General features: G+C 38.3%; 1 protein-coding gene across 1 annotated transcript in view; it reads right to left on the bottom strand.

Moving 5' to 3' along the window:
• The window catches only part of LOC131195313 (uncharacterized), a 222,272-nt gene that overhangs the window by 61,444 nt on the left and 136,845 nt on the right, over positions 1-23,983 (bottom strand). The window contains exons 12-13 of the mRNA XM_058177111.1: positions 11,052-11,270; positions 8,815-9,067 (exon numbers count right to left, since the gene is read on the bottom strand). Coding sequence (XP_058033094.1) covers positions 8,815-9,067; positions 11,052-11,270 — 472 coding nt within the window. The remainder of the gene's footprint in view (positions 1-8,814; positions 9,068-11,051; positions 11,271-23,983) is intronic.

The raw sequence follows: 23,983 nt of genomic DNA, 5'->3' as shown, positions 1-23,983 counted from the left end.
ATCTTATTGACTTTAGTGCAATTTAATCTTAAGTACTCCCAACACTGTAATGGAAGCTAATTGTGGGGACAATTTGATTCGGTGGATAAAATACCGTATTTTTCACTATACAACCCAGCTGTGTTTCCATCTTGGGAACACCAGGCATATTTCAGGTTCAAGACTCAGGCCATAATACAATTATGTTTCATACCTGGCCAGATTTATTCCTTTAATTAGAGCCAACTTTTCCCTTTATCCTTTCACCTTGAGGGGACAGGGAAGTGAGAGAATGACAATTGGTAGGCTTGTCTTCACAGCTCTGTGAAACTATTGTAAAAAAAAAAAATCTCTTTGTGTATATATGAATCTTTATATTCTGTCAATATTTGAGTGATATTAAAATGTAAGTCAATCAGACTAGGTTGGAGGTTAGCAAGCTTGTGTTTGAGACCTAGCGCTCCTCTGTGGCTGGGTGAGTTCCTGTCATTAGCTCCAGCTCCTGAAAGGAGCTTCCATGGACATCCCCAGGGCGATGGTGATGTCACCGCTAATCCTTTGAACCCAGAAATACCTTAAATGATACCTCCAACACAAACAGGAGAGGGGGGAATCTATTTTTGTTACAATGTAATTGTGTGGGTAGTTGTGGCTCACTTATTTGAAGGACCAAGCGTGAATGCCTGAGCAACACAGCTGAGAGATAATAAATAGAATAGAATAGAATAGAATAGAATAGAATAGAATAGAATAGAATAGAATAGAATAGAATAGAATTTTATTGGCCGAGTGTGATTGGACACACAAGGAATTTGTCTTGGTGCATATGCTCTCAGTGTACATAAAAGAAAAGATACCTTCTTCAAGGTACAACACTTGCAACATGTAATGATAGTCATAGGGTACAAATTTAACACTTAATGATACAACACTTAATGATTATCGGCTACAAATAAGCAATCAGGAAACAATATCAATATAAATCATAAGGATACAAGCAACAACGTTATAGTCATATAGTCATAAGTGGAAGGTGATGGTTGGTGGGAATGATGAGAAGATTAATAGTAGTGCAGATTTAGTAAATAGTTTGACAGTGTTGAGGGAATTATTTGTTTAGCAGAGTGATGGCGTTCGGGAAAAAACTGTTCTTGGGTTTAGTTGTTCTGGTGTACAGTGCTCTATAGCATCGTTTTGAGGATAGGAGTTGAAACAGTTTATGTCCAGGATGTGAGGGATTTGTAAATATTTTCACAGCCCTCTTTTTGATTCGTGCAGTATACAGGTCCTCAATGGAAGGCAGGTTGGTTGCAATTGTTTTAAAATAAGTAAACTATCCATCTTAAGAAAACTATTTTGTGAAAGTTGACTTTCAAGAATACGAGTTGTAGCTAAAAAGAATCTCGTGTCAAGCTATGAATCCTTAAACAGGCAGCAGAATCCAAGATTTCAAGTAAAGATATGAAAAGAAATGGGTGACGTCACTTATTTACAGTAATAAGGAATTTGCACGGGTGAAGTTTAAAGAAATGTGGCATAAGGGGGGGGAAAGCTATTAAAGGATTAGGTCACTGAAGAAAACTTCCTTACAAATTAGAAACCATAACAAGTATATTTAAACCCAGAACTATGTGTTCAGATCAATCCCATGCCTAAAACCGTAGCAATCAGATGTGTTTCTATTCAGAGCAATGGATTAATATTGATGGGTTAAAAGTTTCAGAATTAAAACTTTATTAAATTATGCAAAGAAAATCTCAAATGCAAACTTCAGTCTTAAGTTTTTAAAACAGGAAACAAAGTGGAATTGCTTCATAGTTTTCTTACAAACTTGTTATGTTATCAGTAACAGGCGTGTGAGGGTTATGTCACACATTATATTTAAAACAAAACAAAACAAAGCTCATGACCTTCTCTTCATATTAATAATGCAGAAAAAAACTGACAACGTTGTAGTGGTTTCACTTGAAAAAGAAAATTATCTTCATTGAATCATTACTAATTGGAACTTCACATTATCGTGAAAGGGTAAGCTCTTTAGTGCCTGCATTTTAACCTGTTTGTCAAACCAACCAACCCGTTTTCTGGATTTACCTAATACATTAAACCAGGGGTGAAATGCTCTCGGTTTGGACTGGATCATTCAATCCGGTAGCGATGGCGGTCAGTGGTTCGAAGAACCGGTAGCAAAAATCCCTGCCCCCTCCATGCCCAGCTGAGCCGTGTGATCATCAGAGGTTATTTTTTTTTTACTTTTAAAAGCATTTTTTCTTCAAGTGAAAAAATGCTTTAAAAAATGCTTTAAAAATGCTTTAAAAATGCTTTAAAAAAAAAGCCGAAGAGGTTGTAAAAAATGCTTTTAAAAGGCTCTGATGATTCCAGCTGAGTTGCCTGATTGTCAGAGGCTTTTTTTTTCTTTTAAAGGCAAAAAAAATGCTTTTAAATGTAAACAAAAAAAGTTGGCCATACCCACCCAGTCATATTATCCACCACCACCAAGCCATGCCCACAGAACCGGTAGTAACAAATTTTACATTTGGAGACGACTTCCGGTATCCAGCGGCAACGGACGTCTGGAAGGCTTCTCCTGCCTCCAGCGCCCGAATCCGGCCGCCGCCGAGGCCCTCAGGGGCCAGGTGTTCCGAAAAGGACACCTGCCGCACGGACGGCTCGCCAGGGGTCTCCCAGCCGACATACAGGACTGTGGGGACCGATGCTGGCGCGTCTAGGCTTGGCGGGGTTTGAGGCCACAGGCGCGGCCATTATTTTGGTCGTCGCCTGGGCGCTGTGCGTGACACCGGGGCATTGGATTTATAACTGCAGCAGCCTGGTGGTGAACAGGGCGGAGAAGAATTGAGGAGGAGAAGGGAAGGAATATCGGTGGCGTGGTGGAGTGCTCCGGAGTGCGGGGGTTTTTCTCCCCTGCGGTTGGAAGGAGCACGAGTTATTCTGGAGAGGAGAACTTAAAATAAGAAGATTACGGTTTGTGGAGCTCTGGAGAGAAGAGGTGATGGAGAAATTTAGGAGGGAAGGTTTGAGGCCCCCTCCTTCTGGGGAACAGTGGTGGCGTCCAGCTTCCGCCTTCACTATGAGAATTTTGATGACATCACTTCCCTTGACTTCCTGGTTGACTAACTGTACTCTGGACTCGTTGCTCCTGTGAGTGCCCCTGGTGGATCCGGAGGAAATTACAAGGATACTGTGCCTGCCTGAGGATTTTGTATTTTTTTCCTTAATGGCAAAAGGTCAGAGACCAACTGCTGGAGAGATGGAGAATTTTGGAAAAGTTATCTAATATGGACAAGAAATTGATGAAATAAGAGCAGAAATTGTGACTATCCAAAAGGATTTAAAGGATACTCAACAAGTTTCAGCAGAAAACAAGCAGAAAGTGGAAGGTTTGGAGGGTGAGATCACGGGCAGTGCAGAAAAGAGAGGAGACGACAGGCAATGCTGTGCTTGGACTACAGATGGATAAAATGTCTTATTTCCTTAGGTTTCAAAATTTGGAAGAAGTGGACCAAGAAGACTTGAGAGATGTTGTGACTAAATTGTTGGGAGAATTTCTTGGGAGAGGTGTTGATTTCATGAATTGGGATGTGGATCGAGTTTATAGAGTTAATTGCAATATGCACGCACGCATGCAGTTCCCAGAGAGGTTCATGTCAAATTTGTGAGAAGAGAGACGAGAGATGAAATTCTTAGAAAACATAGGAGTGGGGCACTGATTTACAGGGGCAGGGAGATAGCCATTCTGAGGCAGATTCCCAGACAGGTACGTGAAAAAAGAAAGAAATATTATTTTTTGTCAAGCAAATTGTACCAGAAGAGAGTGGGCTTCAGATGGCTGATGCCAGAGGATTGATGATTTTCCGGGAGGGCATTACGAAAAAATCAGTACAATTGCGGAGGCTACGGCCTATGTGGAGGAACACAAAGCCCTCCTGGAATCAGATGACCCAGGAATTGAAGAAGGGGAGGTTATAGATCATGGGGAGGAAGCGGCTGCCGCTGTTGCGGCCCTGGAGTTGGGTCAGGCTGAACCCAGAGTTCTGAGATCTAAAACTAGGAAGTGATAAAGATATTTGGGATTGTGTTGGTTTTCCTTACTCTCCTTTGTACGATATTCTGTTTATTCTTGACTCTTCTTTATTACGTATTTAAAATTTGTAAACTTAGCTACTTCGTGTCACCTGCTTGCCATATGGCTGTTGTATGTGTTAAAAAATTTGAGTAAAATTCTTATTTTAGATAAGAAAAATGAAAATTTACCATACCTGAAATGTATTTGTATAAACCTTTTTTGACTAATAAAAACTTTTTGAATATAAAAAAAAAACAAATTTTACATTTCACCACTGCATTAAACCCTAAATTAATCAAGCAGAAAAGTTTTACAGAGAGCTATAAAATACAAAAATAGCAATTCCAACCAACTCTAATATACTGAATGAACCAGTTTTTAAATTTAGATCTAGTTGTGTGACCATAACCAGTGTCTTGATACCTGACAAACTCTGGTGCTCCTCTGCCCTAATTCAGCTTCTCCCACCACGTACAAAAAGAGATTATTCTTGAAAGTTCACTCCTGGTGATATATAGTCATTCCAAGACTAAATGGGAAGCATGGATGCCTCCAGCAAAATGGAGGCTAGACAATCAGAAGTAACTATTGCACTTCTCCCAATGAAAATGCAAACCTATCGAGGCACTTTCATTCTCTATTTTTCCCTACCACTAAATCTTTCTAAGTTCCCATTAGAAAGCTTGTCAAGGTAGAAGAGAATTGTCAGGTTCAGTTCTCAGCCACTGATTCTTCTTCGCTTTTATTCTGATCTCATCTGTACTTTGGATTCATGGATGACGGTGACAGATATTTTTTTTTAAATCCAAAGTTGGCACCTAATCTTACAGATTTATTATTATCATAATCAACAAACATTGAATATAAAAAAAAATACTAGACACTCCGGGCAAGAAATAAAATGTGCAATTTCAAACTAGAAGGTGACAACAATGCAAGATACCCAAGGATCAAAATCAAATGGTTGTTAATATTGTCAAGGCGGTAGGTATTTAATAAAGCATATTTAGAAATATTTCTACAATCAAAAATGAATAAACCTACAATTATTTATGATCCACTAAGATTTCAAATATTTACAGGGCAAAACTTCACATTATACCCATATTCTTTATATGTTTCTTTTCTAAAATACACTGTCAGGTGAGTTATATCATTTCCTTTAATAATAAAAACGAGAGTGAGTCCAGAGGGGACCCTATTTTCCAAGACTATCACTCTGTCTGCTTTCATAAGCACTAAGTCCACTTAAAATTTAAAAGATATTAGATCATTAAAATAGTTCATGTCATATTACCACAACATAATACTTTAAAATGCTTGATCTAAAATAAATTGATTGGCAAGTAATCTAAAATAGCAGCTGAAAGAATGCCAAAGGCGGGAAACAAAATTGCTAATACAAATATGGAAAACATATGTAAAAGATTCAGTTTCATTTTGAAATAGAATATGTCTCTTTGCATGGTATTCAGTGAAAAATGTTCCTTCTGAGAATAATTTCTGATAGAGAATATTGGCAAGTTTGTCTCAAGATAGCAAAATGTTTTATTCAGAACTTTTCCAATTAATCAAAGGAGAAGTGGTTTGGGACCTTCAAATCGTAGATCTTTGAAACATATTCACCAATCTTTTGTTTAATATAACAAGCAGTAAATCTAGTATCTGTTAGGCAAAGTTGATCTCCTGACATCAACCGCAATTTAAAAATGTATAGCCATCATTTGTTCAAATTAATCTGAAAAAAATATCAGTGAAATACAATAGTTTCTATGACCACCATGTGCAATTCTTAGCAGTTCAAAAATCTGCTAATAAATTTATCTTCCAGGAATTAAGATTCTTCAGCTTGGCTGTGGCTTACAGTGCCCAAGTTCTCTGCAATAGATCCAAGACAGTAACCGTAGAACTGAACTGAAAAGTAATACAGAAGTCTGGACAAACAAGAGAACAACGGACATCCTTTAGCAGCCTCTGTGAACCTGAATACCTTACTGCCATCAGTTATAAGCCCGTTACAAATTCCACTTTACAAAATAAATAAATAAAGCAGATAAATAAGCACTCTCTAAGACTGGTCTTCTCCTGTTTCTTCTCTTCTTTCCAAAATCATTGCAAATAATTTTGCTAGCTCAGATTTAAACATTAACACACCACAACAATGGTGGATCTGTAACAGATGTTGCCAATGATTAGATTTGATAGATATCCTGTGAAAGTACGTAGACTTTATATCAACATTGACTGATTTATACTATCCTTAACTTACATTCACATAGGCCTGGTCTTTGTTGACTTATTATAATTTTGTCCTTTGCTGCATTTTATTATTTGTTTTGGGGGAGCCCAAGATATGGGGTAATATGAATTCAGAACATCTTGATAATGGCTGAAAACGTATATAACTTATGGGAAAGAAAGAAATGGGAAATACATAAGATGGATTTGATGGATATGCAGATGTCTGGAGAGCTACACTTAAGAACTAGTTATGTAACTTTCTTGGACAATTCTAAGATGGAGTCAACCGTTGTGGATGAGCAACACTCAGATGACTTGATTTCAAAAGATATTAACTTGAAACCTGGGGATCATCATCAAGAATATATTAAGGACTCAACATGTTTCAGAAATGATCTCCAGTTGCTGCTTTGCTGATATATACCTGGTTTTCTCCTCTTTGTTCACCACGTTTTGCCTAATCATGTTCTAATTTGTCAGCCAATAAGTTGACATCCTGGTAAATTATAGTTTGTATTTATCTTTTTTTTTTTATTTGAATTTATATCCCGCCCTTCTCCGAAGACTCAGGGCGGCTTACACTGTGTTAAGCAATAGTCTTCATCCATTTAGATATTGGCACACATATCCATTTGTATATTGTATACAAAGTCAACTTTTTATTGCCCCCAACAATCTGGGTCCTCATTTTACCTACCTTATAAAGGATGGAACCAACTTTCATTTAAGAACTCATTAACTAATTTCCATAAAACATTTACTATTATTTTGTTGAATGAAATTGCACCCAAACTAATGTTAAGCAAAAACATTTAACTGTAATTTTGCTTCTCTGTGGTTTTATTGCTATAATTGGCTAAAAGGGAAATTTAGCTGGGAGTTTCTAGTTAGCCTAAAGAAGAGCAAATATATATATATATATGGTGTTTTAGGAATTGATAATAGGTTTACTTGGCTGCAGCCCTAGCAACATACTTAGCACTTATTCAGAACCTGATAAGGTTGTGTTTACAATACTCTAGACTCAAGTAATATTTGAGGCAAAGTCATTTTATTTTGTTGCATATGCTTTAGCATGAGCATGAAGACTTCTGTAAGATCAATAAGCTAGGACACAAATAAATTGAGGATTAATCTCAGCAGCTCTGGACTACAAGTTGCCTCTGTACAGTAGGTCTGTCTGTGTTTGTGGATACATCACTTTGTGGAGAATAGCTTGATGTCCACCCTGGTAATCAGCATAGTCACAAGCAACATAAAAATACAAACCTTCTGGATACATTAAGTGCGCAATTATAAGGAGTCTGGATGAATGAGCAAGTATATAAAAATAGGATTTAACTATTGGATTTAACAAAGTAGAATTTCCAGCATTCCTTACTACCAGTCATTCTGGTTAGACTAATGATAGCTACAGTTCAACTGTATCCAGAAAGCCACAAGTGCCATTCTCTACCTGGTTTTTTTTAACTTCAGGTGATGCACCTGAAATGTAATTTATGAATGAAGTGATCCAGGATCCATGTATACTCCCTTTTCTAAAAAGAGGAGAAAACATTGAACCAGCATTCGCTGTGTGCCAATATCTAAATCTAATGTAAAAATAATGTATTAAGGTGAAAAGATGAGGAGGAAAGCAAACACTCTGAGTATTTGTAGCTATAGTATTATGATCCAAGAAACAAAGACTCTAACATGAATAATTATAAGGAAAATGTATCTCCTAAAATTCCAGTGCATTTTTGGTAGTAAAATATCCTCAAAATTTAGCTACACTTGCAGCTAACAATGTAAAGATAATTCTGTTTACTTGAGCCACAAGCCAATCTTATCCCATGGGGCAGATATAGGATTTCCCCAAATTAACTATTATAATAAAATAAGTCCAACTGACAATTAAGACCCAAGTTTGATAGGAACCAAAACCTCCTTTCCTCAATCTGCTTTCCTTGAACGGTTTTTATTTCAAGACATTGAATGTGCGGTACAAAAATATCTAAATAGTCAATTTGGCTCAGTTTTTAGCCTAGGAAACATGGTTAGAGAGGGGAAAAAACTATCAGTGATGAATGGGCAGCCTTTTAGAACCTTGTTACTTACTACATACAACCAACCATATTACTTACTACATACAACCAACCATATATGAAATACTAAAGATAGAATCCAGTATAATAAACACAATTAAATATGGTATCCACACATCTTAGGCTGTGATTGGAAAGAGAGAGATTTTACAGTCCTTGAATGTTGTGTTTTATTCTTTAAAAATATTCTTTGGTTCCCTAAACTATCGCATTGCTTCTAAGACTGCTGCGATCATTTTTACCCTTCATTAAAACATCAGTTTTATATGTATTCACTTTATATTCACTGAGTATAATGAATCGCTACCAATTTATTTAATTATATTTACTTGGCCTGCTGTCAGCAGAGGTAGGATTTCATATTATTTGGTGACTCATCGAATAAAACAAACTTCTATATTGAAGTTATTTTAAGTGACTTACCCCCAGGAATGCATCCACCATAAACACTGCCAAAGGGTCTAGCACTGTCCAGAATCCCCAAGCCATGATCAGCTTTGACAAGTAAAAAGGGAAGGAGTCAAACAACAGTTGACAGCCCCATCTCATCAGAATCAAAAGAAGCATCAGTGTGTTCAAGGTCAAAGGTCCCACCACAACCATAGCCATCTCTTCACTGGCATGTACCAAAGAATTCTGGTAGCACAAATCCACAGTATAAAGGTAGAATTGGAATCTGAATAAAAGAGATAGGGAAAAGATTCAAGAAACAAGTTGATGATCCTTGTTACAGGCATACTAAACCAATTTCTTCAGTGATTTATTTTATGCATTAAACATGCAAAGATGTTTCCGCTTAGAACTGCTACTCTACTAGAATTTCATGATGATGATGATTTGTATTTGCACATGTGTAATTATGCATACTGGGGACACGGTGGCTCAGGGGCTAAAGATGCTGAGCTTGTCGATCGAAAGGTCGGCAGTTCAGCGGTTCGAATCCCTGGTGCTGCCATGTAACGGGGTGAGCTCTTGTTACTTGTCCCAGCTTCTGCCAACCTAGCAATTCGAAAGCAAGTAAAAAATGCAAGTAGAAAAAATAGGGACCACCTTTGGTGGGAAGGTAACAGCGTACCGTGCACCTTTGGCGTTGAGTCATGCCGGCCTCGTGACCATGGAGCACCACCCCTAGAGTCGGGAATGACTAGCACGTATGTGTGAGGGGAACCGTTACCTTTACCTTTTTAATTATGCATAATGGTGAATTTAAAACACAAAACAGAAAATGGTGTAATACAATAAAAGTCACACCCACCAACCATCAAAAATAAAGATGCAGTATTATAAAAAGATGTGGCTTTTTTTGAAAAAAAAATCCTTTTGTGCTAATAAATCCCTTTGTTCATGGAAGCTCTGGCCGTATAAAATCACAGAAACAATAAAATTCCAAATGAAATGCTTTCTGAAAGACGGAACTGTTTCAGAAGTTTATAGTTTTAAAGTTATTCAAATAATTTCAGATCTCCTCTTCTGTAGTCTGAGAAGAATAGATATTAAGTGAGATGCCCATCAATGTGCATGTTGTTACTAATTTACATTTGCAATCACAAAGCAACATAACTGTGTCTTCCAGAAGTTCCCATCATGTCATAACACTGAATATAGCAGGTAGTAATAGTGGTAGTGGTAGTGATATGGAAGCCAACATGGATTAAGTGAATCACTTTATCTATACCCTTAAATTGATTCAAATGATATGTAAATTTTCTTCTTAGATTTCATACAATTTACAACTACAGAACCATGATCCATGCTGTCATGCCCCCATTGGAGCCTGAATCTTCAGGAGAAGATGAGTTGGAACTGGAGCTGACAGAGGGGGTGGCTTCGTTGGCTTTGGAGGAAAATGGGGAGGAGCAGGGCCAGTCAGGCCAGAGCCTTTCAGGATTGGGATGGCTTGTAGACAGGGAGGAAACCCCCTTGGCAGGATGACCAAGAGAGGCTAAGCAGTGAACATGAGAGACAGAGCTCAGGCAATGAGCAAGGACCACCCCCTCCTGATCCTCAAGCACGAAGAGTGGAAAGAAGGTGAGAACTGTTACAGTGGTTCTTGAAACAAGAACAGTGCGGACTGACCTGGCTACTCAGGAGGAGAGCACCCCACCCCTCTTCAAAAGGCACACTTGGGGACTGAGACTTAAGGAGGCTCTGTGGGGAGGGGCATTTGTTGGGAACAAATGCTGAATTCATGGAGTGTTGAGTGCTGACGTTTGAACTTTCCTGAATTCCTTGCATGCTTTCTGGATTTCTGGATACTTGCCTTCAGGGATAGGTTTCAAAACCGGTTCGCTCATGGGGGCACGCACACATGCGCAGAAGCATCTAGGTGGGTAGGCAGATCCTCCCGCTGCCACCACTACCGGATCGCCTGATCCGGAACAAACCGGTAGCAATCCACTACTGCTTGCCTTACTCCTTTGATTCCTGGACTCCTCGACTTGCCCTGCTGGATTTCTTGCTTTGCAGCCATGGTGCTCACAGTGTTGGGCTGGACTATTTGCAGTCAGAGGCTGCTTGAGGTGTGGGTGTGGGTGTGTCATCACTTTGCTCTGAGACTTGCCAGAAATGTGGGAGCGTTTGGGGAAATTTGGAGCAATAAAGGGGCAGTCTGAACTGCCAGCTCCCTGTGTTATCTCTGTGCCGTCATTACACATGCTTACTTTGTGACAGGAACTCCAAAAACATGAAGTAAGATCCATTGACTAAAATAATGCAGATATAGACGGATAAACCAAAGGAAAGAGATCAGCAGCACACTGGACCAGAAATCCCAGGAATACCACTGTCCTCTTCCAAGTTCAAAAAAGGCAGCATACACTCCAAAGTAGAAACGCTTGGTGAATCTTGTGGACACTTTTGCGTCAACAGCAGGGTGACAGCTGTAACAAAAGAAATGATACAATAAAAGATGATTCAATGTGCATAATTTAGAATGGATTACTGCACAGTCTCACCATAAAGGTTTAGAAATGTGAACTATAAATAAATAAAATAAAGATGAACTTACATATTAATTGCTGTCTGTATACACAGTCTAGATTGCTATCACTAAAGAGTAGTTACTGCACAGTCTCACCGTAAAGATGAACTTGCATATTTTATTGCTGTCTGGATGCAAGTTTTAGATTGCTATCACCCAAGAGTAGTTTGAGGTGTCAGTTCAATTTCATTACATTTTAATTGGGATATAACGGAGAGTAAGCAGTACCCAAATTTGTCAAAAGAAAAATGTTGAGCTCCAGCCAATAGCCCTTTGTCTAAGTGAAACTCCTGAAAGCTGTATCAGCCCACAGATCACCTCAGCCTAAAAATTACATCTAGAATCCGGTGAGCAATATGGGAAGAAGAAAAGCAAATGAAAATTAGTTAATTACTGTAATGGTATGTGGGAATGACCTTGGCAGACTGAAGGAAGAGCTGCAGACTAGACACAGTGACAGGCAGCAGTTGAACCCACAGAAGGTTTGAGATGAGTGGCAAATGTCTCAGAATGGACCTTCCCTAGTTTCTCCCAAGAGGCGAGAGCTGTAATGTACATTCAGACTGTCAAGACTCGGTTAATATAAGAGTACAATAAATTTAGAGTTAGTATTTCAGGGTGTACCTCTTATCTCAACTATCTCACAAGGCTGACAATTGCACCAATAATAGACATTAATGAATCAAGCTTAGCTTCCCAGGACTAATAAACAAATATTTGGCATCTCAACTGATTTACAATAACAACTTGTAGCTTTTCTATGGATATCCCATTCATCTGTTTGATCTTGTCCACCTTACTTATCAGGTATCTTCCTACTCTTTTAATTCCTCAATTAAATTTCAATTTCCTTCTTGTATTATCTGTCCATGTTAGCTATAAATTAACAAATATTTTAGAAATTTAAGCAGATTGATGATGATAGATAGATAGATAGATAGATAGACAGACAGACAGACAGACAGACAGATGATAGACTAGATAGATAATAGGTAGATAATAGATGATGATAGATAGATAGATAGATAGATAGATAGATAGATAGATAGATAGATAGATAGATAGATATGATAGGATAGATAGATAGATAGATAGATAGATAGATAGATAGATAGATAGATAGATAGATATGATAGGATAGATAGATGAGAGAGAGAGAGAGAGAGAGAGAGAGAGAGAGAGATGTATACACATACATATACATACATACATACATACATACATCTTGGTATATATTAGGGCCTCTGGTGGCTCAACAGACTAATGCAGTCTGTTATTAACACAGCTGCTTGCAATTACTGCAAGTTCAAGTCCACCAGGCCCAAGGTTGACTCAGCCTTCCATCCTTTATAAGGTAGGTAAAATGAGGACCCAGATTGTTGGGGGCAATAAAAAGTTGACTTTGTATATAATATACAAATGGATGAGACTATTGCTTAACACAATGTAAGCCGCCCTGAGTCTTCGGAGAAGGGCGGGATATAAATTCAAATTTTAAAAAAATGTATACCCATACACATACTCACACACACACACACACACATACACACACACACACACACACACACATACACACATACACAATGTCAAAGCTATCTTACTAACGGATAATAAATGCTGCTAGCATTATATATAGTAATTCAGATTTTATATGCTGCCTTCAATACAAAATTTAACCACTATATATTATATGCCCTGAAAAAACCTCTTTCTGTAGACAACTTATATTTGCAATACAGTTCAACAAGGGGGGAAAAATCATTGTAGCAGTGCTTAGATTTTTGTTTCATCATCAATGAATTAAAGATTTAATAGTTCTGTGATGTTCATTGTTACATTTTAAACATGAAAGAGCAGAAAGGGTCCCCAAAGTTGGCTGTGGTGGAAGAAAAAAGGCAGAAAGAGAGTTACTCCGTACAACCATTTATGGATCAATGTGGTGTGATCTGCCCTTTAGTTAATTACAAAACTTTTTCAAAGAAAGGGAAATGGCAGACATGTGGACACAAGCTTGGCATTCTGCCTACAAGAAGCTGGAAGGTCCATTCTGATTCAAAGCTAAAAAGAAGCCACTTCTTTGACCTTTGGAAACTTCTAACTCTTGTGTACATCTCTACTGGTTAAAATGACTAAGGCTGCTCAGGCCGCCAAGCGAAATAACAACATGCTCATATCTTGCTTTTTAAATTGATGAAGAGCTGTAAATATTCCCTGAACACAAAAGTCTTGCTAATGATGTAAAGGAACTATGTAAATCACTGTTTCAAAGTTTTCAAAGCTTCCAACTTTTCTACTTTTCAAGAGTTGCTTAGTTGTTGCAATGTCTTTCCAATTTAGGTAGTCCTCAACTTACAACCATAACTGACCCTGGAATTTTGGTTGTAAGTCATTGCGATTTTTAAGTGAGGAGCCTATTTGATTGATCCAACCCACCAACCTCCTCCTATTTTCCCCACAACAACCCTGTGAGGTGGATTGGGCTGAGAAAGACGTACTGGCCCAATTGGCTTGCCTTTAAGGTAATATTTTAAAATTATTTATGAACTTGTATATTATACACAAAATGCAACCTTCCCAATAGTTGGATGCAAAGGAAATAAGAAGTTGTAAAAAAATTGGACAAACTGTCTTAATTATTTTATCACAGCCTCTTTTTATTCTAGAAGTAATGCAGTCTATAAACAGCAATTTCACATGCCCGAAATAGGCCCATCCAGAGCTATTTTCATCATAATGCGTTATTTAAAAAAATTAGCTGTTCCAAGAATAAGAACTTTAATCTGCTGTAGTAAAAATATTACATCAACTAGGAAATGGCAGAAATATTGAAATGTTTGAGAGATTTGCCTATCATTAAGTTATAAACTCTCTTTCAAGTTCCTTGAAAAAGCATGTATCTGCTTTAATAATTGAAACTTAGAAGATATGACCCTATAAATGCTCTATGAAAATGTTAATCAAGTTCAGGAGAAATGCAGAAGGGTGCCTAAGAAGGGAGGTGGTTTAAAATGAAAACATACTGTCTGTAAAACTGATAACATGAGATTCAGCACTGACTATATCCCAAAAATCTCTAGAGTGCATTTCCTCAATTTACGAGAACATTTTCCTGTCCCTAAATGCTAGGCATGTAAGCTCAGCATGGAATCTGAAACTCAAGCTGTGTTATTTCTAGCTCATATTTCATCAACTCTGTTAAAGATCCAGAAAGAGAAAGTATGCCCTCAGTTACACTACAGGGACCTGGCTTTTTAAAAATGAAATTACACAGGTATAACTCTTGAGCATTTAAAGTGGGAGATGGATATTTGCACATGCGGACCTATAATTCAGAATATTGGTCTTGAAATATGCTTGTGGTTCAAATGAAGACTATGAGAAAAAGAAAGGTCAGGAAATTTAGAAGGTTCAATTCACACACAAAAATTTAATATACCAATGGCCAATATTTTTTTTTCTCAAAATAGGGAAGACATGAGAATGACCAAGATGCCTTGAACTGAAAGTTGTTTATCTCAAAAATATCAGATTTTTAAAACTGGTATTCAAAGCACATAACATGTGCCCTTATTGACAATGGTTCAGTTTTGTTTGTATGATCCATTCGGAGTGTTTGAGGCAAACATTATATGCTGAAACACTGAATATTTTAATGAATGAATGAATATGAATGAATGAATGAATATTTTAATTTGTATACCGCCCTTCTCCCGAAGGACTCAGGGCAGTGAACAGGCAGATAAAATACAGATATACACAATAGTTAAAACATCCCTTAAAAAAATGATTTAAATTTGCCCAAATATTAAAATAACATACACCCCCATAAAATTACAAAACTTTAAAAACCCATCAAATTCAATTAAAATTTAAAGGTAAAAATCAAGCTAGTCCAGCCATACGAAATAAATAAGTTTTAAGTTCGCGGCGAAAGGTCCTAAGGTCAGGTAGTTGTCGAAGTCCGAGGGGAAGTTCGTTCCACAGGGTCGGAGCCCCCACAGAGAAGGCCCTCCCCCTGGGGGCCGCCAGTCGACACTGTTTGGCTGACGGCACCCTGAGGAGTCCCTCTCTGTGGGAACGCACCGGACGATGGGAGATAGAGGCCGGCAGTAGACGGTCCCGTAGATAGCCCGGTCCTAAGCCATGGAGCGCTTTAAAGATGGTAACCAATACCTTGAAGCGCACCCGGAAAACAACAGGTAGCCAGTGCAGTCTGCACAGGATAGGTGTTATGTGGGAGCTCCGAACCGCTCCCTCAATAACCCGCGCAGCCGCATTCTGAACTAGCTGAAGTCTCCAGGTGCTCTTCAAGGGGAGCCCCATGTAGAGAGCATTGCAGTAGTCCAGGCGAGAGGTAACGAGAGCATGAGTGACCGTGCATAAGGCATAAGGAAGGGACACAACTGGCGGATCAGGCGACCCTGATAAAAAGCTCTCCTGGAGACGGTCGCCAAATGATCTTCAAAGGACAACCGACCATCCAGGAGCACGCCCAAGTTGCGTACCTTCTCCATCGGGGCCAATGATTCACCCCCGACAGACAGCCGCATCTGCAGCTGACTGTACCGAGGTGCCGGCATCCACAGCCACTCCATCTTGGAGGGATTAAGTTTGAGCCTGTTCTCCCCCATCCAGACCCATACGGCTTCCAAACACCGGGACAGCACTTCGACAGCTTCACTGGGGTGGCCCGGGGTGAAAAGTACAGCTGAGTGTCATCAGCGTACAGTTGGTATCTCACCCCAAAGCCACTGATGATCTCACCCAGTGGCTTCATATAGATGTTGAACAGGAGGGGTGAGAGAATCGACCCCTGCGGCACCCCACACATGAGGCACCTTGGAGTCGATCTCTGCCCCCCTGTCAACACCGTCTGCGTCCGGTCAGAGAGGTAGGAGAAGAACCACCGATAAACGGTGCCTCCCACTCCCAACCCCTCCAACCGGCGCAGCAGGATACCATGGTCGATGGTATCAAAAGCCGCTGAGAGGTCTAATAGGACCAGGGCAGGGGAGTAACCCTTATCCCTGGCCCTCCAGAGATCATCCACCAGTGCGACCAAAGCTGTCTCCGTACTGTATCCGGGCCGGAAGCCGGACTGGAACTGGTCTAGATAGACAGCTTCATCCAGGTTCTGGGGTAGCTGACATGCCACCACACTCTCTACAACCTTCGCCATGAAGCGAAGATTGGAGACTGGCCGGTAATTCCCTAAAACAGCTGGGTCCAGGGAGGGCTTCTTGAGGAGGGGTCTCACCACCGCCTCTTTAAAGGCAGCGGGAAAGACCCCCCTTAACCTGGAATTAACCTAATTCCAGGTTAAGCTCTTCAATTAATAGAATGTAATTCAAATGTGCTTGTAAAGGACCTTATTCATAGCATAATGATTGAGTCCATATTGTACAAAGTTATGGTTTGCGTAATAATGGCTTATTGAACAACAAATCTGTAAGCGATCTCATTGCACTAAGCCAAAAGTAATACTTTGAAGAGACAAAACCTCATTTTGTACAACAGCTAAAAGCAAGCCCAATTCTAATGATAGCACAAGGTGTTCAGTAAATGCATCTCTCCTTCTTATTGTATTTCAAGAAACCTAGGATTGCTGAGAATTAATCTCTGGATTTCAACCCTTCATAGACTTCAGACTTTATTTTGTAGTTCTCGGTTTGCAAGCAGCAATAGATGACCCGATGGGATGGACACTGAATTCCATTTTATTACAAGAAATATAAAACTGAAACATCACCAAGATTGTATACCAACAAAATCCACTGCCCGCCTTGATGCTTATCCCATATTTAGACATAAAGTAAATCCATCACATCTCTTAACTTTCAGACAACAGAAACATCGTTTTTACAGCTTTCTCTGTGAGATTCTTCAAGGCATTTAAACCAAGGAAACACAAACTTAGTAAACAAAGTTTACAAAATTAATAGCCCACTTTCAATTAGAAGGAACAAGAAGCAGAAGATGGGAAACAATTATCTGTTTGACACCCCTATTTAGAAAGCTGCTGCCAGTCAGGACAGAAAGTTACTTGTTGAGGGTTTAAATTCCATGACATTAAGTCTTCAACACCTCAATATGTACTAATCACAAGGGAGGAGTAGGCTGTTGACCACACTCATTTTGTGTTCCCCTTTTGTGTATTGTTCTGTCTGCTCTGTGTAAGGGATGGCTAATCTGAGGTCATTTCCTTCTGCCTTTCTTCACAGGCACATATATACAGAGCACAAGTTCTTGGACTCCTGTCCTGCTAGGATATAATTCCAATTATCCCTAAATTATATTTCCTGTATATAAATCTCCTTTCCGTTACAGTTGTAGAATCTGTTTTATTGTTTATTTTTTTTTCATCCATTCCCACTCTCAGGAATGCTTCAACCCCTTACAATACTGGGAGTTATAAAAGCAATGGCCTTACCACAGATGTGGATCTGTGCCCTGATGGCAGCTATCACATAAATCCAATTCAGACATTTCAATATATGTTCTGCACTACCAAAGGAGTCAATGAATATCTACACTTAAAGACTTAAGCAAGTATCTATTCTAAAACAATGCCACAAGAACAATTAGCTGGGCCATGCCTAAAGAGAGCTTAAGTAACCCATATATATTCTCTTATAAATTCTCACCAGAAGCCGGTAAGATAGGCCTGTATTGTTGTTGCTGTTGTTATTTTTATTGTTGTTGTTGCTGTTGTTGTTATTGTACCTATCCTAATGTTCCCTTTAACTGTATTCATTTTATGTATTCAATTCATGCTTATACTTATATATATTATCTAATACATACTCGACAAATAAATAAATAAATAAATAATAAATGATTATTGAGTTATGGCCACCCATTGAGTTGGTGATTGGTAGATAATTTGGATGCCGAAGCTCACATTTTGATCCTTATGTGACATCAGCTGTTATGCAGAAAGTTGAAATAGTAACTTTAAAAAAATAGTGAAAGGCATTGTGCAGTTGGAAAAGAATATTGAAAAAGGAAGGATTTCTTCCTCAAATCAAAACCAGGCACCTTTCCAAGTCTGTTTAAATAAGCTGATGTGCTAATATTGGAGAAATGTCAAAGAACCCAGCCTCAACAGTATAATATTGCACTTCTAATAACTGTTATCAAATCAGTTAATTCCAGAAAATTATGGCCAGGTTCAAAAGAATACGTTGCAGTGGGAAAGGACTGTAATATGTTCTAAGTGGAAAAATAGCACAGCTGTTTCATAAATTGTTGCAAACGTATCCTCTCAATATTGTTTGTGATGATTTGGCCAAAAAGGAAAATGAAGAAGCAGACAAATAGACAAATAGATAAGGATAGTGAGTTTTAGTAGTGTACAGATGCAGCAGATTTTATTGATCTTAGAAACAGAAATTCAAAGCACCTCTTTAATAATCCATCAATAAGAGAAAAAAGATGGACTTAGGATAATTTATTATATTAAAATGTATTATAACTATCCACATTATATTTTTCTTTCCCATGTTATCGTTTAGGCAACGCTTTAGGGTGTAATCTATGTTGATGGCTCTCAGGGAAAAAATCCAGTTTTTCAAAATTTAAATTCATTTCTTTTGAGCCACTCTGACTTTTAAAAAATGTTTCAACATATCCCAACCCTGTAGAATCTGACAAGAAATCCACCTTGAACTGTGTGCACTTTCTCTCTGTCTAGCTTCCTGCAATTCCCTAAGGCACAAAGATCCATGCTCAGCCAGGTTTTAATGTATTGTAAAGGACTCATAAAGAATGTACCTGATAGAACTGGATCAGAATGTCACCCCTGATAGAAATTATGATCAAGACATGGTGGATACATAATGAGAACCTTATCTGTTTTACAGGGGCTCCTCTTGGGAGAATAGCTTTGGAAGAAAGGTTGTTTACAGAAATCAAAATTCCTCCATTAAAAGGATGGAGGATGAAAAAATGGGACTTTATTCAGAATACTGTATCATTGATGAAATAGACAAAATTATATTAAAGTATTCCATTAATTTAGGAGTGGGAAATTTTTCAGAGCTAGACAGTATTGCGATGTTGATAGCATTCAAAGGTTTCACAAAATGGCAGTCACAAGGACAAGCTGGTGAGATTATTCCTTCCCATTCATTTTTCTTTTTCTTTTTTACTTAAGTATTTATTAATAATCTATATATAAAAGTGAAAACCAATCACACATTAATCACAAAATCTCTCCAGAACCGTAAAGCCTACAAACTTGAAATTTGCCACATATGTTGCTATTGGCTTCTAAGTGCTCAATAAGAAATGAATTTTCGAAAGGACCATCGGAGCATTAGTATTTCCTATATTATTATTAACATGCTCTGATGCTAAGGAGTTCTACACCCCCTCCCCACCTGAAAAGAAATCTGTTTCAAATGCAAAACACATGCAGAGGAGAGGAGTTTCAGTTTCAGTTTTACTTTCACAGTAGGAAGCAGCTTTAATACAGAACACTTGAGCCATTCTCCTTCCTGTCTCCTTCTTGCTCATACAGCAAATACTGTTTGAGTTTCCAAACACCCCTCAACTCTCTCACACACTGACAGGATGCTAGTCAGATGAATACCAATGGATGCTGCAGGCTGGGACATTCTACTCCCCCTCCCCCTCTGTTCCAATTGCCAGTTGCATTATATTAACACACTCTGATGCTATGGAGTTACACATTCTACATTAAGTTTCAGGCTATAAATGTCAATTTATCAAGCCTGAGCATATAGTTTCATACTGAAGCATGGGCGTCCAGCTAGTTTCCTTATATAATAACAGACAAAAAAGGAAAGAAACAAAAAAGTCCAAGAGAAGAAAAAGAAAAGACTAAAGAAATATGTCAATAACTTCCAATCTTCTTTTCCACATTATAATTACAACTAATTAGTTACAAATATTATATTACAAATACAAGCACATTAGAAATACAGTTAATTACAATCTTATTGTCCTTCCTCTTCCCATTTACAATTTACCTAAAGATCTTCACCATTCTACCTCATGTTCTGTTCTGTTCTGTTATGGATGATTTTTCCCTAGTTGGACACAGTTCCAAACAAAGCTGTGGACCAGAGTCAGCCATTTTGGGGGATTTTATTTATTTATTTATTTATTTTATTTATTTATTTATTTATTTATTTTATTAGATTTTTATACCGCCCTTCTCCCGAAGGACTCAGGGCGGTGTATAGCCAGGAGATAAAAAACCAATATATATACAATTAAAACAAAAAATTTAAAACAAAGCATAATTATAAAGTGGCCGACATTAAAAAATTTAAAATTTAAAACCCTAAAATAATAAAACCCCAATTTAAAATTAATAAAACTGTTAAGCCAGTCCCGCTTGAATAAATAAGTGTGTTTTTAGCTCACGGCGAAAGGTCCGAAGGTCAGGCACTTGACGTAGGCCAGGGGGAAGTTCGTTCCAGAGCGTAGGAGCTCCAACAGAGAAGGCCCTGCCCCTGGGGGCCACCAGCCGACATTGTTTGGCGGACGGCACCCTGAGAAGACCCTCTCTGTATGAGCATACGGGTCGGTGGGAGGCATGAGGTAACAGCAGGCGGTCCCGTAAGTACCCGGGTCCTAAGCCATGGAGCGCTTTAAAGGTGGTAACCAAAATCTTAAAGCGCACCCGAAAGACCACAGGATATTTGGAGAATGCTTAGGGGCAAAGGGGAATCCATACTAAAGAAAAAAGGGATGGTAGAGGAAGGTACTTAGGTTCTTAGAAACAAATGTTCATGCTCCAAGAAAAAGAAAATATTTTTTTAAAGAAAACAAAACAAAAAACATGTAGGGCAGAGAGCCTACCAAGAAAATTCCTAGAGATATATCGATGCCTAGAGTTTCCATATAACTTATTGTTGTTGAACAGACATTTTCTTACACATCAATCCAACATTTAAAATGCTTTACCTCTGCACTATTCTGGATCAGAAATGAATAGCTTCACAGTTTAAAAAAGAATAGTCCTTCTAATATTCTTTTTAATTTTAAACCTTTTGAGGTCAACAGCTTATTGGCAACTGGAAACCAAAAAAGGACATCCAGATATAACAGTTATGGAAAGTCTTGGCTATGTAGATTCATAGAAGGATGCAGCCAAATGATACATTAAGACTCAAAGCTTCCAAGATTGTGGACTTGGAAGCAAAGAAAATATTGGAATAAGTAGCTTTATTATCTCTGAAAGAACATATGGATCTTTGGTTATCTTTTTTCCTTTTTTTGGTAATATTGCTGACTAAAGGTAAAGGTAAAGGTTCCCCTGTCACATATGTGCTATTCGTTCCTGACTCTAGGGGGCAGTGCTCATCTCCGTTTCAAAGCCGAAGAGCCAGCGCTGTCTGAAGACATCTCTGTGGTCATGTGACCAGCATGACTAAACCCCAAAGGCGCACGGAATGCTGTTCCATTCCCATCAAAGGTGGTCCCTATTTTTCTACTTGCATTTTTTATGTGTTTTCAAACTGCTAGGTTGGCAGAAACTGGGACAAGTAACGGGAGCTCACCCCGTTACAAGGCACTAGGGATTCGAACTGCTGAACTGCCGACCTTTCGATCGACAAGCTCAGCATCTTAGCCGCTGAGCCACCGCATCCCCTACTGCTGCTTAATTTTAGTTAAACTAAAATTCTGGATTTTTCTAGGAGCAGAAAAGTTGACCATCTAAATTGCCAATTGCATTTGGAAAATCAAGTTGATTTCATTCAAAAGTTTATTATTATTATTATTATTATTATTATTATTATTATTATTATTATTAAAAAAGAAGAAGCATCCAATTCAATCCTATTGTTTGGTCCAATTCACTGATCTGATTAAGACAGTTGTTTCATTCAGAGTTTCAGTCATATTGCCTCCCAACCAAATCTCTAAGCTGAAGTTCTAAATACCCCCACTTTTTTTCTTTTTGCCTGTTTATTTTCATTTTTATTTATTTATTTATTTATAATCCAATTTCTATACCGTCCTTCTCCCGAAGGACTCAGGGCGGTTTACAGCCATGTTAAAAAACACAAAAGTACACATAATATAAATAACAAATTTAAAAACATTTAAAACGAATATATTAATTGGCCAATTTACTAAAACGGTCAAAACCGACATAAAACCCATTAAAATTTAAAAACTTAAAACTTTCTCTTCAGTGTCCAATCTTCTGTGCTTTTTAAAGTTGTGAACTACACTACAAAATTCAGAAAAAGTGTGGATTTCAGTGTGCTCGCACATTCCGATTTTGCCTGTAGGTTCAGCAAGTGTGAATTAGTTAGTTTGAATTTCTCATCCATCCCATGCTAGAGAGTTAAGTGAAAAAAGGACTTGGCTGAGAAAAGTAAAAAAATCGTAAGTGAAATCAGTTATAAAAATCTCTGGGAAGCTTTAGGCAATTTTTCCTGGGTTCATATCTCACCTGAAATAAGAGGGTGAAAATACTGACCTATTTTAAGTGACTGTTTTAAAGCCTTCTGACATAATATATACCAATTTCACCCACTACTTGTTGATGGTGAAGGAGGCCTACAGAGACAGGAAGTCTTTGGACACCCTAAAGTAGCATATAAATGCTAAGTATTCCTATTATATCAGAATTGATTTTTTAAAAATATTATTTTGTGAATTGACTCTAAAGACCACCATGAAAACTGGCCTACATTCTTCTAAAACTGCCCTTTTGAACAGAGCATAATTAAAAGCAAACTCAGCTATGAATCAGAATATAAAGAGTTCTTTAAAAATTGGCCCTTGCCCTTCAGATTTGGTTCCCAGAAATGTGTCTTTTTCAAGAAAAAATGCCAGTGTTCATATTTTAAGATAGGGAAGGGGGAGGAAAGTGACAGAGAAGAGAGCGCACAAAGCTGGAGTCCGTACATCTATAGACACCCACAAATGCACACACACTCAAGTGTGTCAATACATTTTATTTTTATGTAGGAAAGTGAGAACACACATTTTATGCCTATAGTTGGCTGGTTTTTTCCCACAAAGTTTTTAAAGACCTCAGCAAATTCCTTGAGCGAAGGAAATACAAAGGCGGGGGGGAAGGTCTTCCATACTGCTACATACAGCTTTTTGTATTTGGGGGTCTCACACCATAGGATGTCAGTGGGGGTTGCCTGCATTATCACATTTCCCAGAGCAGAGCAGAAAGTTGAAGGAAGCTGAGAATAATAGGATTCCATTGGGGGGGGGGGAAATGAGACATAGAAAGAACAGTAGAGGAATTGTGATGCACTACTATTTCCTTCTCTGAGGGAAAAAAAAAGAGTAACACAAGATCCACTTTGATTCTATTAAACTGGATTGCAATCCTGAATACGCTCACTAGCAACTAAAGTCTTTCCTGTGAATCAAAATGCCCTGTCTTTTCAAGGGCCACAATCAAGTGCCAAGCTCACTGCACACTTTTGATATGAAGAAATTGGGGCAGTTGAAGCCTTATTGAATTAGCTGGAGCCAAGTGGCTTAGATATGCACTAATGATGCAAAGAAAACTTAACCTATGAAGTTTAATTGTGCACTTGTGGTATCTTCCATGCCTTGATGGGCCAAATGTTTTTAATTGAGTTGAGTTCGTTTTCCTTCTCTTCT

Source organism: Ahaetulla prasina, chromosome 3 (genome assembly GCF_028640845.1).
Source record: "Ahaetulla prasina isolate Xishuangbanna chromosome 3, ASM2864084v1, whole genome shotgun sequence".
NCBI classification, from domain to species: Eukaryota; Metazoa; Chordata; class Lepidosauria; order Squamata; family Colubridae; genus Ahaetulla; species Ahaetulla prasina.
This window is presented reverse-complemented; position numbering and strand designations above follow the sequence as displayed.